This window comes from Dromiciops gliroides, chromosome 4 (assembly GCF_019393635.1).
Source record: "Dromiciops gliroides isolate mDroGli1 chromosome 4, mDroGli1.pri, whole genome shotgun sequence".
In the NCBI taxonomy this organism is placed as follows: Eukaryota; Metazoa; Chordata; class Mammalia; order Microbiotheria; family Microbiotheriidae; genus Dromiciops; species Dromiciops gliroides.
Genome location: NC_057864.1, coordinates 380,646,226 through 380,662,957, shown reverse-complemented (window position 1 = coordinate 380,662,957; position 16,732 = coordinate 380,646,226). Strand labels below are relative to the sequence as shown.

Here is a 16,732-nt window from a genome sequence, read left to right as displayed (position 1 = left end):
AGATAAGGGATAATAGCTAGCAGGAGTGATTGAAAAGGGTGGGAAAGATAGAGATGTGTACAGCAGCTGAGAAAGAGCCAGTACTTCGGAAGCAATTGAAGATAAGAGAGTTCTGAAGATAGGGAAGGAATTTTCCTTAGAAAAAGGGAAGGGATGGAACTAATAGTGCACATAGAGAGATTTGCCTTGGCAGGGGGAAGAGCTATCTCCATCTGAGACCAAAGAGAGAGAATAGACAATGTAAGAAAATGTCTGGATGATGTGAGAGAAGAGTTCTCTGCAAATGGTATCCATTTATTTGGTGAAGTATGAGACAAGGGGTCCTCAGCTCAGATGATTTCATTTTAAATTTTTTGAAGTTGACATGACAAAGGAAAAGAATTCTCCAGAAAACATTCTTTAGAATCACTTATAGGTTTAAAATACCTGACCTAGTATGGTCATTCTTAACTTATGTACCTTCACCAAATAACTATAAAGGATGTCCCAAAAATTTTAGTGCAGTTTTAAGCTTTAGTAGTTTGAACCTACATAAAGACTTTCTGGGACACCCTTCCTATTTTCAGACTCCACTTCAAGTTCCCTTCCCAAATGAAATAAGCCTTTTTGACACTTATTCCTTCAATGAACTCCTGTGAAAGTGCTCCCAGCCTCTTCCTTAGTAAGCATTTAAATATTCAACCCTATAAAAGAATATCATAACAGTATATAGATTAGCATAAATCTTATCCACTGTCCTATATTATATGCTAACTACATGTCAACATTTATTAGAGTGTCAGTCTCTTCTAACTCACTAACATAGTCTTTTCAAGGGCCAGGACCTTATTTTTTGTACCAGTTTTCACTGACATCTCAATATAATTATTGAGTGATGGAAGCTCTTTAATAAACATTTCCTGATGACTTTAGAATGAGCAAATTTTCAAGTAGGAAATAATAGTGGATAAGCCCCTCTCGTTTTTGTTAAAAAAAACAATACAAGAAACAGACGAGGAAAGAGTAATAGAGGTCATGTGACCTATCTAATGTCATAGAGCTAGTGACGATCACTTGTAAACTACAAAACTTTTAAAGTCCTTTACAATCTGGATGCAACCTACCTTTGTAGGCTTACTGCAAACTTCTCTCAAGTACTTTTAAGCACTCTTTCCATAGTTACTTATGTTGACAAATCCAATAGCCTTTTCTCAATCCTCATTCTCCTTAACTTCTCTGTGACTTATGGCATTGCAGATCACTCTCATCTCTTTGATATTCTCTTATCTCTAGATTTTTCGGGTGCATCACTTCTGGTTTTCCTCCTACCTACCTAACAGCTCCTTATCAATATTCTTTGTTAGATCTTCAACCAGATCATGCCTTCTCATGTGTCTCTTGGGTTCTGCCTTGGTCCCTCTTCTCTCTCTTTACTGCTTCACTTGGTGATCTCATCAGCTCCCATAAATTGAGAGAAATGATTATCAATAATGAATATTTTGGAAAGATTCAGAGCTCTTGCCTTCTTCCAAAGTCCCAATTTTAAGTTCAGTCTCTTGAAGGACATTTCTCATAATGAGGCTGAATTCATTCTCCTGATATTGGTGAGACACTACCCAACCTTACAAGGAATTTAATCTAAGGTGGGGAAGCCCATTGTGTTCTACTCAAACTTAGGTGGAGACAGATCCTTTTGTTTAGATAGCCCAAAGCTTCAGGTGATCTGAGTACATGGTTTCTCTGTGCAAAGGTGATATGATGCCACTCTCAGCCCCTCACTGAATAGGTACTCTTCCAAGGGTATAAAAAGTGAGCCCACTACCATTGTCTTTGTTATAAGAGAGACAGCCAAATGACTATTCTTTTATAAAATGATTAAATTATCTCAAAACTATGTCTCTTGAATCTTTTTAATCATCACAAGATTTAATTGTTTTCTCTACTGATGATTCTCCAATCTACCTTTCCTGCCCCATCCTTTCTGCTGACCTCCAATCTTCGGTCTCGAACTTCCTTTCAGATATCCCAAACTGTATATCCAGTTGACATCTTAAGCTCAATATACCCAAAACCGAACTCATTATCTTTCCCCTTAAATCCTCCCTTCCCTTTTATGATAGAGGATATCACCAACCTCCCAAGTCACTTAGCCTCACAATCTAGGAGTCATCTTGACTCCTCAAATCTCTCACTACCCCCAACCCCATCCTATCTGTTGCCAAGGCCTGTCAATTTCACCTTTGTGACATCTCTCAAATATGCCCCCTTTTCTCTTCTGATGCTGCCACCATTGAAGTATAGGCCTTTGTCATCACACACCTGGATTAATCCAATAGCCTGCTGATGGGTCTGCCTGCCTCAAATCTCTCCCTACTCCATACCATCTTCCATTCAGTCACCAAAGTGATTTTCCTAAAGTGAAGGTTAGACCAAGTTATTCTCCTACTCAATGAACTCCAGTGGCTCCCTAACACCTCCAGGATTAAATAACAGAAAGTTCATTTTAGCATTTGAAGCCCTTCCTAACCTATCCCCCCCCCTTTAGTCCCCTAATACCATACTTTTCAATCTAGTGGTATTGGCCTTCTGACTGTCCCTCATACAACTGAAACAACTGACCAACAAACATTTGAAAAAAGCCATACAAAATAATTCTAAGGAATTAACAAAAAGAACCAGATTTTTAAAAAAAATTGTTTTTGCTATATCACAGGGAGATGAAAAACTGAAGACTATTTTTTAAACTCCCTTTTATGTTTATTTTTATAAAACTCTCTGCCTGGCACTTGAATCCCAGTTACTTTTCCAGTCTTGTTTCATATTATCCTACTCAAGAACTCTCTATTCCAGTCAAACTGCCTGATCTTGCTTTATGAAACATTCCAGATGCTGCTTCTTTGCCTCATTTATATTTTGTAGTTCAGGTGAAACCTGTAGCATATGAGGCCTTTCCTGATCTCCTCTACCCCACCCCAACTGTTAGTGCTCTCTTCCTCCTAATAGTACTTTATAGATATTTTATATTTACTTATCTGTATAAATCTTATAATGTAAGGTTTTCCAGGGCAAGCTCTAGTAGGCAGGGGTGGATCCTAAGATATAAGGTCAGTTGTTTCAGTTTTGTCTTCCTGACCCCAGCTGGAGTTTTCTTGGTAAAGACACTGGAGGCTGGCTATTTTCTTTTCCAGCTTATTTTATAAATGAGGAAACTACGGCAGGCCAGGTTAAGTGAACTGCTCAGGATCAGATAGCTAAGTTAGTGTCTGAGGCCAGATTTGAACTCAGGAAGAGGAGTCTTCCCAACTCCAGGCTTGGCACTCTATCCTCTGCACCACTCTTATGCTAACTCTCTTTCCAAGTAGGAATAGTAGCTTCTTCTGGTTGAGCTTTCCTAACCCTCTGAATAATCTTCTTATCCTACTGTAAAGAATTAATTGTTATTTGAGGTTTTTATGCCTCGGCGCACACTGGCCTGAAATTTTCATCTAACTCCAAAATTTCTGAGATTATGTTTACTATCAAAATATACGTGGAGATATATCCCACATTACAGTACTGCCAAACTGAATAAACTGGTGAATCATCTGACAATTGTAAAAAAATAAATTGAGACTACCGTATTAATTTGGATGTTTACACAAACTCCTTAAAACCAAAGTCCTTTACTGTAACACTGCTGCCCCCTAGAGGATTTTTCTAAGCACAGAATAGTAAATCAAGATTTTAAATTCTTAAAAAGAAGTGATAATCTATAACAAAATTAAAGAGAATGTAAAACTCGGAAATACTTTTAAGTTTCTAGAGGATACTGTCAGTGTTTCTTTTCTTTCTTTGTGAACAACAAAGGAAAAAATACAATAAATCCATACTCAATACTTTGCTTCCAGCTCAGGTCCCAAAGAAGTAGTAGGTCCCTGTGAAGAAGTAGACAGCCAACCTATCAACTTTGATTCATTAATGTTCTTACTTCTCTCATCCTCTAGGGAAGTGCCAAGTCATGTATGCACACTTTTCCTATTTATAAATTGACAGGATCTAGAACTACAATGGACAAAGATTTAAACTAGTTCTATTTCTTCACTTTACAGATAAGGAAACTGAGGAACTGAGAGGTTGTTTTGTCCAAGTTACATGGATAGTAAACAGCAGAAGGTATTTTAAGACAATCTCTTCAAATTTCCAAAGTAGTATTCTTTCCACTAAACTCCTTTTACTTCAAAAAGGATATCAAATCACAGCATGACATGAAATTTATGTGTGTGCGCGCGTGTGCGCGCACACACACACACACACACACACACACACTCTCGAGTATTATTAGAATTGTCTTAAGAAGATTCTGAAGATCAACTGGAAGAATAAGATACCAGAAACTGAGACCCTTTCTTGAACTAAACTGCCAGGCATTCAAATGCTACTGCAATATGGACTGGCCATATTGTTTGAATGCCAAATGTAAGCTTGCCTAAAAGATTATTTTATGGAGAACTCACACAGGGCAAGCAATCACCTAGTGGTCAGAAAAAGTGATATAAGGAAATTCTCAAGGTCTCCCTTAAGAACTTTGGAATTGATTGCATGACATGGGACACACTAGCACATGATGGTTCAGCACAGTGTGCCTCATAAGAGAAGCATGTGTGCCCTCATCAGAGAAGGTGCTGTCCTCTATGAGCAGAGCAGAATTGAAATAGCTCAAAAGTAACACAAGATGTTTAGAGAATCCAACCCAAGTGTTCACATGGATCATCTGTGCCCAACCTGTGATAGAGCATTTAAAGCTTTTATTGGTTCGATTAGTTGCAATCAGAGACCCTGTAACTTGACTCTAACACAGCGGTCCTTTTCAAGAATGAAGGACACAAATCAACCAACCAACCAACCATGTGGAAAGAGCGCAGTGGTGGATTTGGATTGAGAATATTTGGATTACAATCCTAGGTATGTCACTTACTACCAGTTCATCATGATGAAGATAAAGGCGGAAAAAAAGAAGAGTCAGTAACAACAAAAGTAAATCTTACCTAACTTCTTGGTACAGCGGAAAGACAATGGATTGGGAGTCAAAAGGCCATATTTTAATTCTAATTTTGCTACTTACTACCTTTACTACTTACTTGACCTTGGGCAAGTCATCTTTCCTTCCCCAGCCACAGTTTTCTTGTCTATAAAATAAGGAGTCTGTACTAGACAATCTCTAATTTTAGGGTTTTTTTTAGTCTAAAATCCTGTGATCTCTCTTTCTCTCTCATAGGAATGAGTGTTTGTGTGTGTGTGTGTGTGTGTGTGTGTGTGTGTACACACACACACACACAAGTATGAAAACTGATTACACATGAAACAGTCACTTAACTTCTCTGGACCTCAGTTTCTCTATCTGTCAAATGAGGGGATTGGACTGGGTATCCTCTAAGATTCCCCCCTTAGCCCTTAATCTACAATCTTAAGCATATAGATAGAACATTAAAATGTTATTAAATCTGAGTTCAGAGGGAAGAGAAGGGAACAATATTAAATTAAACCATAAATACAGAAAATCCTTAATTAATTACCTAAACATGTAAATTAGGGCTCAGAGAAGCTCAGGTTTCAGACTTAGGAGCCCTAGAAGAACTCATAACTCATATTGATACTATTTCATCTACAGTATGGGTCAAAGGGACTTTTGTGCCATGATTTATAACAATTTCTTTACCTTTGCTTAAGGAAAGGGAAGGTAAGGACTGTATCTTCTCTTCAAGTGTCAGTGTCTTAACAGATACTCAATCAATACTGGTTGAATTGAAATAGCTGACTTACAAATAAACTTTAGAAATATAGCTGGGTTTCTAGCACTTAGCATAATTCCTGGCACATAATAAGTGCTTAATAGATGTTGCTGATTTGACATCCAAAATATTTTCTAATGGAGCAACTTGATAGACTATTTATCTAAATAAACATTTGTGGTAAAAAGATTTTAACAGTCGGTTAGCGATAATGGAGAGACGCCAGTTTTTGAAGGACCACCCTTTCAGGGAGGAGACTGTGCCGTGTATTCCACCTCCGCCTGCTAGGCACTTCACTTTCCGGGGTGTGAGCTTAAAAGGCAAGGAGAGAACGGAAGTGAGGTCTTTTGCCTGCTCTCCTGGTCCGATGACTGGCGCTGCACACAGAGACGATGACTGAGGTTGGACTCGGCCCGGCTCTCTGTAACAGCACGTGCTTGACTCAGCTCTCCCCCTCAAAGGTGGCCTTGGGTTTTTAGTGAGTTTTATCGGGAATATAGACTAAGCTTAGACTTAAGACTATTTGTTTTGTATTTCTACTTTCCTATCCCTCTAATCAACATCACCTTGTAATTTCCAAACAATAAAAGCTCTAACTAGAGATCAGAAGCTTCTTCCATTTACTAGTCTGGGAGATAAATAAGGGAAAGGTTAAAAAGGGGAGGTTAATGCTCTAGTATCCAATTTTAAATCTCACACATTATAGCTTGAATATAAGTAGAAAAGCAGGCTGGGCATGCTTCAAGACCAAGGCATTGGAGTCCCAGTGATACACTGGTACGCTAAAGAAATATCTCTAGAACATTGGGTCAACTACCCTCTCTTTACCTGCTCTGTCCTCTCTCCCCCCCAGAGTTATGGCATGACATGAACAAGAGTAGCATAAAATGACAAGGTACAGATGGGTTGTGACTGTCACTGCTGGAGATAGACACCAACACTTATCAGATCAAAGATTCACTGAAGCATACAAACAGAAGGAATGAAAGTCAAAGCATCTAATGACAAGCATTATATTACAAGCACTGTAAGCCCATGGGAGTATAAAGACAAAAGGGGGAGTTTAATGCTCGTATATCCAAACTGGGAGTCACCTGCAGAAAAGAAGTGGGTTTAGGTGGAAAAATAATGGTTTGTTTTAGACATGTTGAGTTTGAGATGCCTATGTAACATTCAGTTTGAAAGCTAAAATAAGCAGTTCGTGATGTGGTAATGAACAAGAGCTCTGGAGACACCCTAAGGTTCACCATATAAAAAATAATCCTCACTAAACTCTACCATCCTGTCAAGTTACCTTCCTAAATTTCTCTTCCTTTTCTTAGCCAGATTCATATGAGAACAATTTCTTGTTCTCTATCTCCTCTACCCTCCTAATCCATGTATAATCTGGTTTCCAGCTTCATCACTCAAATAAAACTGCACTGTCAAATAATCTCGTGGTGTCAAGTCCAGTTGTCTTTTCTCAGTCTTCATCTTTATTAACCTCTCTATAGCATTTGACACTGTTGATCACTTTCTCCTGGATACTTCCTCATTTCTGGGATTTTCTGCATGAGACAGCTTCTTTTCATTTTCCCTTGCCAGATCATCCAAATCATGCCTCCTGTTGGTGTACCCCAAAGCTCTATCCTAGGTCCTCTACTCTATACTCTCTCATTTGGTGACATCAGCAACTCCCTTGGGTTTAATTAGCATTTCTATGCAGGTGACTCCCAGTTTGGCTTTACGAGCATTAAACTCCCCCTTTTAACTTTTCCCATATATATATATATATATATCTCCCAGACCACTAAGAAAAAGAAGCCTCTGAGCTTTAATCAGTGAGGGATTAGTTTTTATTGTTTGGGAATTAATTAGACAACAAAAGGTGATACCAATTAGGGAAATAGGAAAGTAGAAATACAAATGAATAATCTTAGATCTAAACTTAGTCTCTATTCCTTTATAAAACTCACTGAATCCCAAACTGCCTGCCAGGCCGAGAACCAGCAGAGAACCAGGACATGTGCGAGCCGCCACAGCTAAATTTAAAAAAACCAGAGAGACCGAACTTCTGTTCCACCCTTGATTTTAAGCTGGCATCCTGGAAGTTCGAAGTTTCCACCCCAAAAGGGAGGTCCTTCAAAAGCCGCTTCAGTAGCATGCGCTCAACTCTCAAATGATTCCGCTAAAACTTCCGTTTTTTACCACAATACTCACAATTCAAAAATTAAAAGGAACTAGGAAATTTTCTTGGGAAGTAGAAAAACATATTTCTAGGAATTGTTTTATTGACTGCTGGTATAAAGTAAAATAGAAATACCTAATAGTAACAGTATGTGCAGATGGCCAATAATATTTATATTTTTAAAAATTATGTTCACATAAAGTATAAAAACAGTCTTGTGTTTCCACTTTTAATAGTTTTTTTTTTTAAATAAGAGACAATTTAAAATGGGTTCACACTTACAAGAATAACACCAAAAACTATCTTCCCTGGATATCTTGCCATCTATTCTGTTCCTTCACCATCTGGGCTAGATCACACTTCCCTCACAAGGTGAGTTAATTCACTATGTTTGGAACCATGATTTAGTATAGAGTTTGACTGGCCAGTGAGTACAAACTTTCCTGAAGAAACACAAGATATGGCATATAGACCATGATTTACATCCATCCATCTTGGATATTTTGGGATATCTTGCCATCCAGCTTACTAAAACTTTATTAAAGACCAAAAGTCAAAAATCAATATAGCCCACAAAACTGAGTAATGACACTGTTTTCTACTAATAGGCTAACAGCTTAAGCAAGTCAAAAGAACAAAAGAGAACAGAAAGAAAGTGGGAAGAGAAAATAAACAGGTGAAGAAAGTAAAGAAAAATATAAATAGTTGTGATAAAATAATGGGATTTAGCAGATACTCAAAGACCCACCTGGAGATTAATCTATACTGATTGAATCAAGTGAGAGTGATTAACTGCTGATTAGCCTACTTCAAGTTAAATGGATTGTAATCACACCTTGAGAACACCTTCAGAACCAATGGATTTGGATGATGCCAACCAATCAGCTTGAAGCAGTGTGTAAGGACCACCTCTGTTCCAGACCTATAAAAAGCTTCCACAATCAGCTTGCTGGAGAGAGATCATGATTGAAGCAGGCTTGTGGCAGAGGACTTGAGGAAGAACCAGACCAGGTTGGAACTCAAGGCTAAATAGGCTTTTTTCTTAACTTTCTGAACTCCATGGGAATATCTGTATGCTTTAATAAATGTTTAATGCCCAAGGACTGGTGCTAAAGCTTCTAATTTAAGGCGACCACAATTTAGATTTTAAACATCACATAGTCCTGGAATTTTGAGTGCAGTAGTCAAGTAGTAAGAAGCAAGAAGATTCTTCATTAGTACTAGTGAAATGTTAAAAGATCTATAGAAGACTCCATCTTTCCTCTATGAAAAGTTTATAGGAAGATATTTCCAGTAAGAAGATACTTTCAACATAAGATGAGATTGTAAAGAACAGTCAAAGATCTACTCAATTAATGAAGTGAAAGGAAAATTTGTATACTGCAAAGGAAAATAGATTAGAGGTGGCAGAAATAGGAAAATATTACAGTAAATCTAGATTGAGGTTATAAGGATTTTGAAATTGCTGAGGACCACAAAAATGGAAGAATATTATCTCAAAGACATTTTGAAGCAAAGCTATTTAATATGGGGATTTGACCAACAGAAACAAAAGATATATTAAAAGATACATTATTATAGGGGAAACTGGTAGAGTAGAAACAGTACTAGATTTGCAGTTAAAAGGCCCTGCCTCTGTCACTTGTTACCTGTGAAGCTTTGGGAAAGTCATTTCATATTTCTTGGGCTCAGTTTCCTCATCTATAAAATATAAGGCGTGGACATGGCTTCCAATGTCCCTTTCAACTGTAAGTTTTTATCTCATAGGCAATAATCAGTCAGCAAATGATATATTCAGCACATACTTTGAGCAAGATAGTAAGGGAAACAAAAATAAAAGTCCTAAGTCCCTTTTATTTAAGAGCTTTCACTCCAGATGGAGAGATAAGGTGCATAAACATTAAAGATAACTAACAATACAAAGTAGTTCATGAATGAGGCTATGTAAGTGAGGAAAACTGCTACAGGACTTCAGAGTAAGAAGAAATTTATTGTGGAAAGAAGTGGAGAGGAAAAATCTTATGGCAGAGGTGAGACTTGAACACAGCTCTAAAAGAGTTCAAATCCCACCTCAGACACTTGACACTTACTAGCTGTGTGACCCTGGGCAAGTCCCTTAACCTTCATTGCCCTGCCCCCCCCCCAAAAAATGGGTACAGGAAATTATTCAGTGTTGAAGAGAAGAGGAAGGGGAGTGGCACAAAAGGCATTTCAGTCATAGTGAAGTGTGTCAGCAAGAAAAGTTCAAAGACAAAAAATACAAGAAAGCTCAAGGGACAGATAGCAATCCTGGTTGAAAGAAGTATAGAGTACATGAGAAAGGTGAAAGGCAGCACAAAGTCAGATTGCAGAGGGCCTTCAGTGTCATGCAAAGACATTTAAACTTCACAAAATAGGCAACTGAGATACACTAAAGATTTTTTAAAAGGAAGGAAGAAAGAAATTCAGAAAGAAAATTAAGTTGGTTATGTGAAGGACATTTTAGGTGGGAAGAGAATATAGAGGCAAAAAAGACATGTTAGATGATTATTACAGTAGTCCAAGATGTAGTGATTAGAACATGTACTGAGGTAGTAGCAAGCTACTGTCTGAGGCCAGATCTGAACTCATATTCTTGACTCTAGGCTGAGCACTCTACCTACTATACTACCTAGCTGTCTCTAATGAATGATATTCATTTTAATGACTGAAAGTTGGCACCACTGACAAAAACAATGGAGTCAAATAAAGAGGCAGTTTTTAAGGAAAAATATGATAACTGTAAGGTATGGTAACATGTTAAGCAATTGGAGATGCTGGCTTGAATGTGAAAGAGAAGTTAGGGGTAAAGACATAGCACTAGAGAACTAGAATTGGAAGGCACCTGAGAAGTCATCTATTCCAACCATTTTCTTTTACATGCAGGTAAAAAGAAACCCAAGGAGGATTGAAATGACCTGCCCTAAAGTCATACAGGGAGTAACTGTCAGAGGTGGGAATTCAACAAACTCATAGTATAGATGGGGAAAGTACAGGGATACTAAGTGACTTGATTAAGGTTACACAGGTAATAAGTAGTCATACAGTCAGTGAGACTGGAAGTGAGGCCCTGTAACCCCAAAGTTCCTTCTACCAGACCACACTATTATCTACGAAGAGGACTCATAGGTAAAGTGATTTGAATGTGAATACCAAGGGAAAGTGTGTTAAAAGACCAAGGGAATATCTACCATAAAAAGCAGGTAATCTGATGAAGAGGCAGCAATGTAAGGAGAAAAGAACTATTCACAGAAGTAGGATAACCAAGAAAGAGTGATGTTATTAATACCAAAGGAAGAGATAGTATCTAGAAGGAGAGCATTATTAACTGTGTTAAAAGCTGCAGAAAGGCCAAGAAGGATGAAGACTGACAAAGAATAATTTTGATGGAAGAGTGGGACAGAAGCTTGATGATGAAGAATTATAGGAAAAAATGACTTAGAAAAAGTAGCCAAGAGACATTACATATTCCAAATGCTTAGTGGTTAAAAAAAAAAATATATATATATATATATACACACACACAAAAGAGACAACTAAAGCAGTTTGGCAAAGTGAAGGTGCTTGTATATTTTTTTGTCCCCAAATAGAAGGGACTAATGCATTTTTATTGGAGGAGACACTAATAAGTCAGTCGGTTAATAAGAACTACTATGTGGGGCAGCTAGGTGGCGCAGTGGATAGAGTACCTGCCCTGGAGTCAGGAGGACATGAGTTCAAATCCGGCCTCAGACACTTAACACTTACTAGCTGTGTGACCCTGGGCAAGTCACTTAACCCCAATTGCCTTACCAAAAGAAAAAAAAAAAGAACTACTATGTGCCAGGTACTGTGCTAAGCAATGGGGATACAAAAAGGCAAAAGACAGTCCCTGCCCTCCAGGACATATCATAATCTAATGGAGAAGATAACAAGCAAATACATGTGTACAAACAAAACAAGCTACATATAAGATAAATAGGAAAAATAATTAACAGAGGGAAGACACTAGAATTAAGAAGGGTTAGGTAAAGTTTCTTGTAAAAGATGTGATTTTAACTAGAGGGAGAGTAGTATTCTAGGCATGAGGAAGAGCCAGAAAAAAAAATGCCTGGAGCCAAGGGATGGAGTATTTTGCTTGTGGAACAGCAAAGAGCACAGGAGTATGTGGCAGAGAGTAAATTGGAAAGATGGGGAAGCTGAGGCAAATTAGGAAGAACTCTGAAAATCATTTTGGTGGTTGACTGGAGGATGAATTAGAGTGGGGAGAGATTTAAGGCATGCAGACCCATCAACAGGCTATGGCTATAATCCAGGTGTGAGGTGATGAGGGCCTGCACCAGGTACTGGCAGTGTCAGAGGAGAGAAACCAGTATATTTGAGGGATGTTGCAAAGGTGAAATCAATAGGCCCTGGCAACCTAGATGTCACCTCAGCTCCTCATTATTTCTCATCCCTCCCATATCCAATCTGTTACCTGAGGGACTGGGAAGAAGGTATTACCCTCTTCAGTAACAGAGAAGTCTGGAGGGGCAGGAAGAGCTTAGGGGGAAAAATAATGAGTTCTATTTTGCTAGGGAATGATAGGTATATTTGAGAATTATCAGCAAAGAGGTGATAAATAAATCCATGGGAGTTGATGAAATCACCAAGTGAAGTAATATAAAAGGAAAAGAAATGAGGGACCATGACAGAAGGGACCCTAAAATTAGAGGGCATGACCTGGACTATGTTCCAGCAAAGGAAACAGAGAAAGAGAGGTCCATAGTCAGGAGCAGAATCCAGAGAGTGGTGTCCCAAACACCTAGAGAAAACAGAATATCAAAGAGAGGAGGATGGAGGAGATATCAGTATGTTTATAGTCATTAGGGAAGGAATAAGCAGATAAAAGGAGATTCAAGATAATATTGTCCCTTTTGTCATTCCAACAACAGTGTCAAAGGCTGCAAAGAGGTCGAGAAGAAAGAGAAAATGGGAATAGGTCTAATTTAGCATTGGATTTGACAATTAAGGGATCATCTGGTAATTTTGGAAAGAGTAATTGGTGGAATAATGAGGCCTGAAGCCTAATATAAGGGACAGAGAAGAGAATGCAAGGAGAAAGAGTAGAAGAGATATATGATGATAGTGGGATGGAAGGATCAAGTGAGGGTTTCTGAGGATATGTTGGAGACAGGCTTGTGTAACATAAATCTGTACTGGACCTTGTCAGAATAGCTGCACCTTCATTTAGTATCACCTACGAAAGGTGGAAGGTGGTGGATATGGACATCATCCAAGCACTGAGGCTTGGCAGGGTACAATTGGTGATAAAAGAGTTGGATTTTGGCTTACAGAAGGTCAAGACAATAAGTCTGCAATTTTATCAAAGACTATGATGAAATGGTTGACCATGAAGTCCAAGGTAATTAGAATAAGGCTAAAGGATGGGGTAAAATGAGAGGCATGAAGGATTAGAAATGACTGTTAAGAATGCTGGCCTACGGGGCAGCTAGGTGGCACAGTGGATAAAAAGCATCGGCCCTGGATTCAGGAGGACTTGAGTTCAAATCCGGCCTCAGACACTTGACACTTACTAGCTGTGTGACCCTGGGCAAGACAATTAACCCCCACTGCCCCACCAAAAAAAAAAAAAAAAAAAGAAAAGAATGCTGGCTCACATTAAGTGGGAATAGAGAGGGAGAGATTAGAAAGTTGTGGTAGATCAGTGCCAAATGATAGTGAGGTCTGGTTTGTAGATAGTTGGCTAATATAGGGTGGATGGAGTTGAGAACAAAGACTGTACAGGTGCTGAGAGCTCTTTACCAAAGATGTTGAAGTTAACAATTATCGGAAGACAAAGGAGAGAGGAAAACTGTAAGTGAGGTACTGAAGACATCAAGAAAGGTGGAAATGACAAGCAACAAGAAGATAGTATGAACTGACAGTATGGATTTCAAATGAGAGGCCCATAAATCTAGCAGAAGACAGGGAATTTAAAAAGTACTCAAATAGTTTTCCTGATACTGATCTCCACTGGTTCAAACTTTGTTAAGGATACTATCTAGGTAAAGAACATTAGCCATTTGGTATGTAGAATCCACATGTTCCAATTTAACTGTCCTGATTAGAACCAGGCAAGAGATAATAAATACAAGTTCCCCTAAAATAACTTTAGGACATCATGGTAAACACAAGTACAATGCAATGTGTCACGTAAGCAAGTTTAACCATACCTTTTTTAGGGGGTAGGAGCATGTAAGAGAGGATAGAGCTGATACTCTGGCCTTAAGCGGTGTAAGTTAAGTTCATTTAAAAAGTTATACACCTCTAACTGGACAGTACTTTTATCACGTCACATGGCTCCATAATTTTTGGCCTTTTTATCCATGATTCACACATAGCTTTTATATTCAATCACAGTATTAAATCACAACTCCACTCCCTCCAGTTTCAGTTTTCCGGGATGTAATTAGGAAAGTGTAAAAACTTAATTGAAGATTTTGTCAAATCCACTGAAAAACATCTGAGTATCTATGTTAGTTTTAGCAAGTCTTTCCAGCTCATAAGTTTTTGTTTGAGGAAACAATACACTTAAATTTATCACCTTTGTCAGAAAAAAACAGAAAACAAAATTCTTACTAATTGTCTGTAAAATGTGCCCCCCTGGGGGTGGCTAGGGGGCGCAGTGGATAAAGCACCAGCCCTGGATTCAGGAGTACCTGAGTTCAAATCTGACCTCAGACACTTGACACTTACTAGCTGTGTGACCCTGGGCAAGTCACTTAACCCCCATTGCCCTGCAAAAAGACCAAAAAAAAAAATGTGCCCCCTCCCCTGAAAAAAAAAAAGCCATTATCCTTTCTGGAAGGTTTAGAATTCTCCCATTTTGTTTATCTTACCATGTAGGCATGGTATAGTATGTAAAATAAAATACCTTTGTACAAATTATAGGAGTTGTCTCATTCACTGCAATAATTCTAAATTAATAAACTTAATCTTTATGTAAACCTTTAATGATGTATATTGCAAAGATTGGCTAAATTTGGGACAATCACATAGTGAGTGAGCAACATAAATACATTTATTTGTTGCATATGAGTTATCCACATGCAGATTATTTAAATGGGATTATCTGTTGTCAGATTTTAAAATGCTGGGCATAATTACGGGTTGAATATATATATATTTGTATATATGTATGATATGCATATACACACATACATCTAAGATATACACATGTATATACATGTGTATGTACGCACACATATACGCGCATATATATATGTGTATATATATATATATATATACACACACACATACACATAAACACACATGCTTCTTTTTTGCAGTAATGTTCAAAGAGAGAACTAGGAAAATAGCACTTTGTGTTCACAAACTAATAATGTCTATGGAGAGATAAACAAGGAAGAGCTGGCCCAACAGGGAGGAGGCCAGGTAAGTTCCAGAGATAGAGAGTGAGGGCCCTTGCTATTGACAGGGGTCATAGAGTTTGGGCCGACATATCACAGGTCAGGTTTCTGGCCGGTGCCGGGTATGGGGGGCAAGGGGTACTTGCACAGGGGGTGCCATTGATCCGGGGCGGGGAGACTAGAGAGGGGGCGGTGTGTCCAGGTACTGAGCAGCCTAACGGAGGGAACAGACGAGAGGGACTCACAGTAGTAGGCCACCACGGGGTCCCGCTTGTCATGCTCCTGCGCTGTCCTCAGATGATGCTGGAGGCTCTTAAACTGCGGGGGCAGCGGGGGTAATGGGGCCAAGGCGGCCATCTCTGTTCCCGGCACAGTAGCTTCCTTACTCACACACAGCCACCTTTATTCACCGGGAACTTCCGCTTCCGCCCGAAAGGTCGCATGAGTGAGAGGGTAGGGAGACGTGCGCGCTCACGCAGGGGCACGCCTACCGAAGACATAGAAGCCGCGTTCCCGGAGCGCTTGAATGAAAGAAGAGAAAGAGGGAGCGGGAGCGCGCCCGCACGTACGCGTGCACGCGCACCCACGCTTTTACCCAGCTCACCTACGGGAGGCTGCGTCCGAGGGTCGCTTGATTTGATTGTCAAGATCCTGGCACTAGCGCCAGTGTGTGAGGGACAAAATGTAAAAGTTGGAAGCATCGCTCACTAATTGTTCTGACACCCTCCATCCTGTGTGCTTCCCTCTCCCCAACTCCTTCGTGTTTATTTTGAATGTATTTTAAGTTTATCTGTTTACGTGATATTCCCACTTCCCAGGAAAATATAATGTCTTGAGGACCCAGACTGTTTTTTCTTTTTGTTTTCTTTGCATCCACAGTGTTCTGTACGGTGTGTGGCGCTTAGTAAATACTTAACTCTTTGATAGGTGAATACATGATTTGGCCCATCCCTTCTCCTCATCCCCTCCATCCCTCCCCGTAATTTTTGTCAATAACAACAGAAGGCTTCCTAAGATCTTTTGGAACTTTAGATTCAGTTACAACCCCAAATGAGAAAATGTAATTAAACCGAAATGTCTTTCAGGGAGAGTCTACATTCCACCCCCCCAACAAGCATTTATTAAGCACACTGTGTTAGGTTTTCACACCTCAAAACTGAACATTTAGAAAAACAAATTAGTTTTAATTTGTAAATGGTCTCCATGCATTACTTCAACAAACCCGTTTCTTGGGTACCTTTTATGTTTAAGGCACTGGAGGGATGAAGAGATGATTAAAATTCTGTCACTATTATCAAGGAAGCTATAGTCTAGTAGGAAGGAAATAGAAGATCTACATAAATGATTGTAACACAAAGTAGAATGTGTTGATAAATATAAACTGCTATGGGAAGTTAGAGAAGGGGGGA

At 39.0% G+C, this 16,732-nt stretch overlaps 1 protein-coding gene across 1 annotated transcript in view; it reads right to left on the bottom strand.

Annotated features, from left to right (window-relative positions):
- The window catches only part of VTA1 (vesicle trafficking 1), an 81,335-nt gene extending 65,567 nt beyond the window's left edge, over positions 1-15,768 (bottom strand). The window contains exon 1 of the mRNA XM_043999374.1: positions 15,569-15,768. Within this exon, the coding sequence (XP_043855309.1) occupies positions 15,569-15,680 (112 nt within the window). The 5' untranslated portion in view covers positions 15,681-15,768. The remainder of the gene's footprint in view (positions 1-15,568) is intronic.
- Between the last annotated feature and the right edge of the window lie 964 nt (positions 15,769-16,732).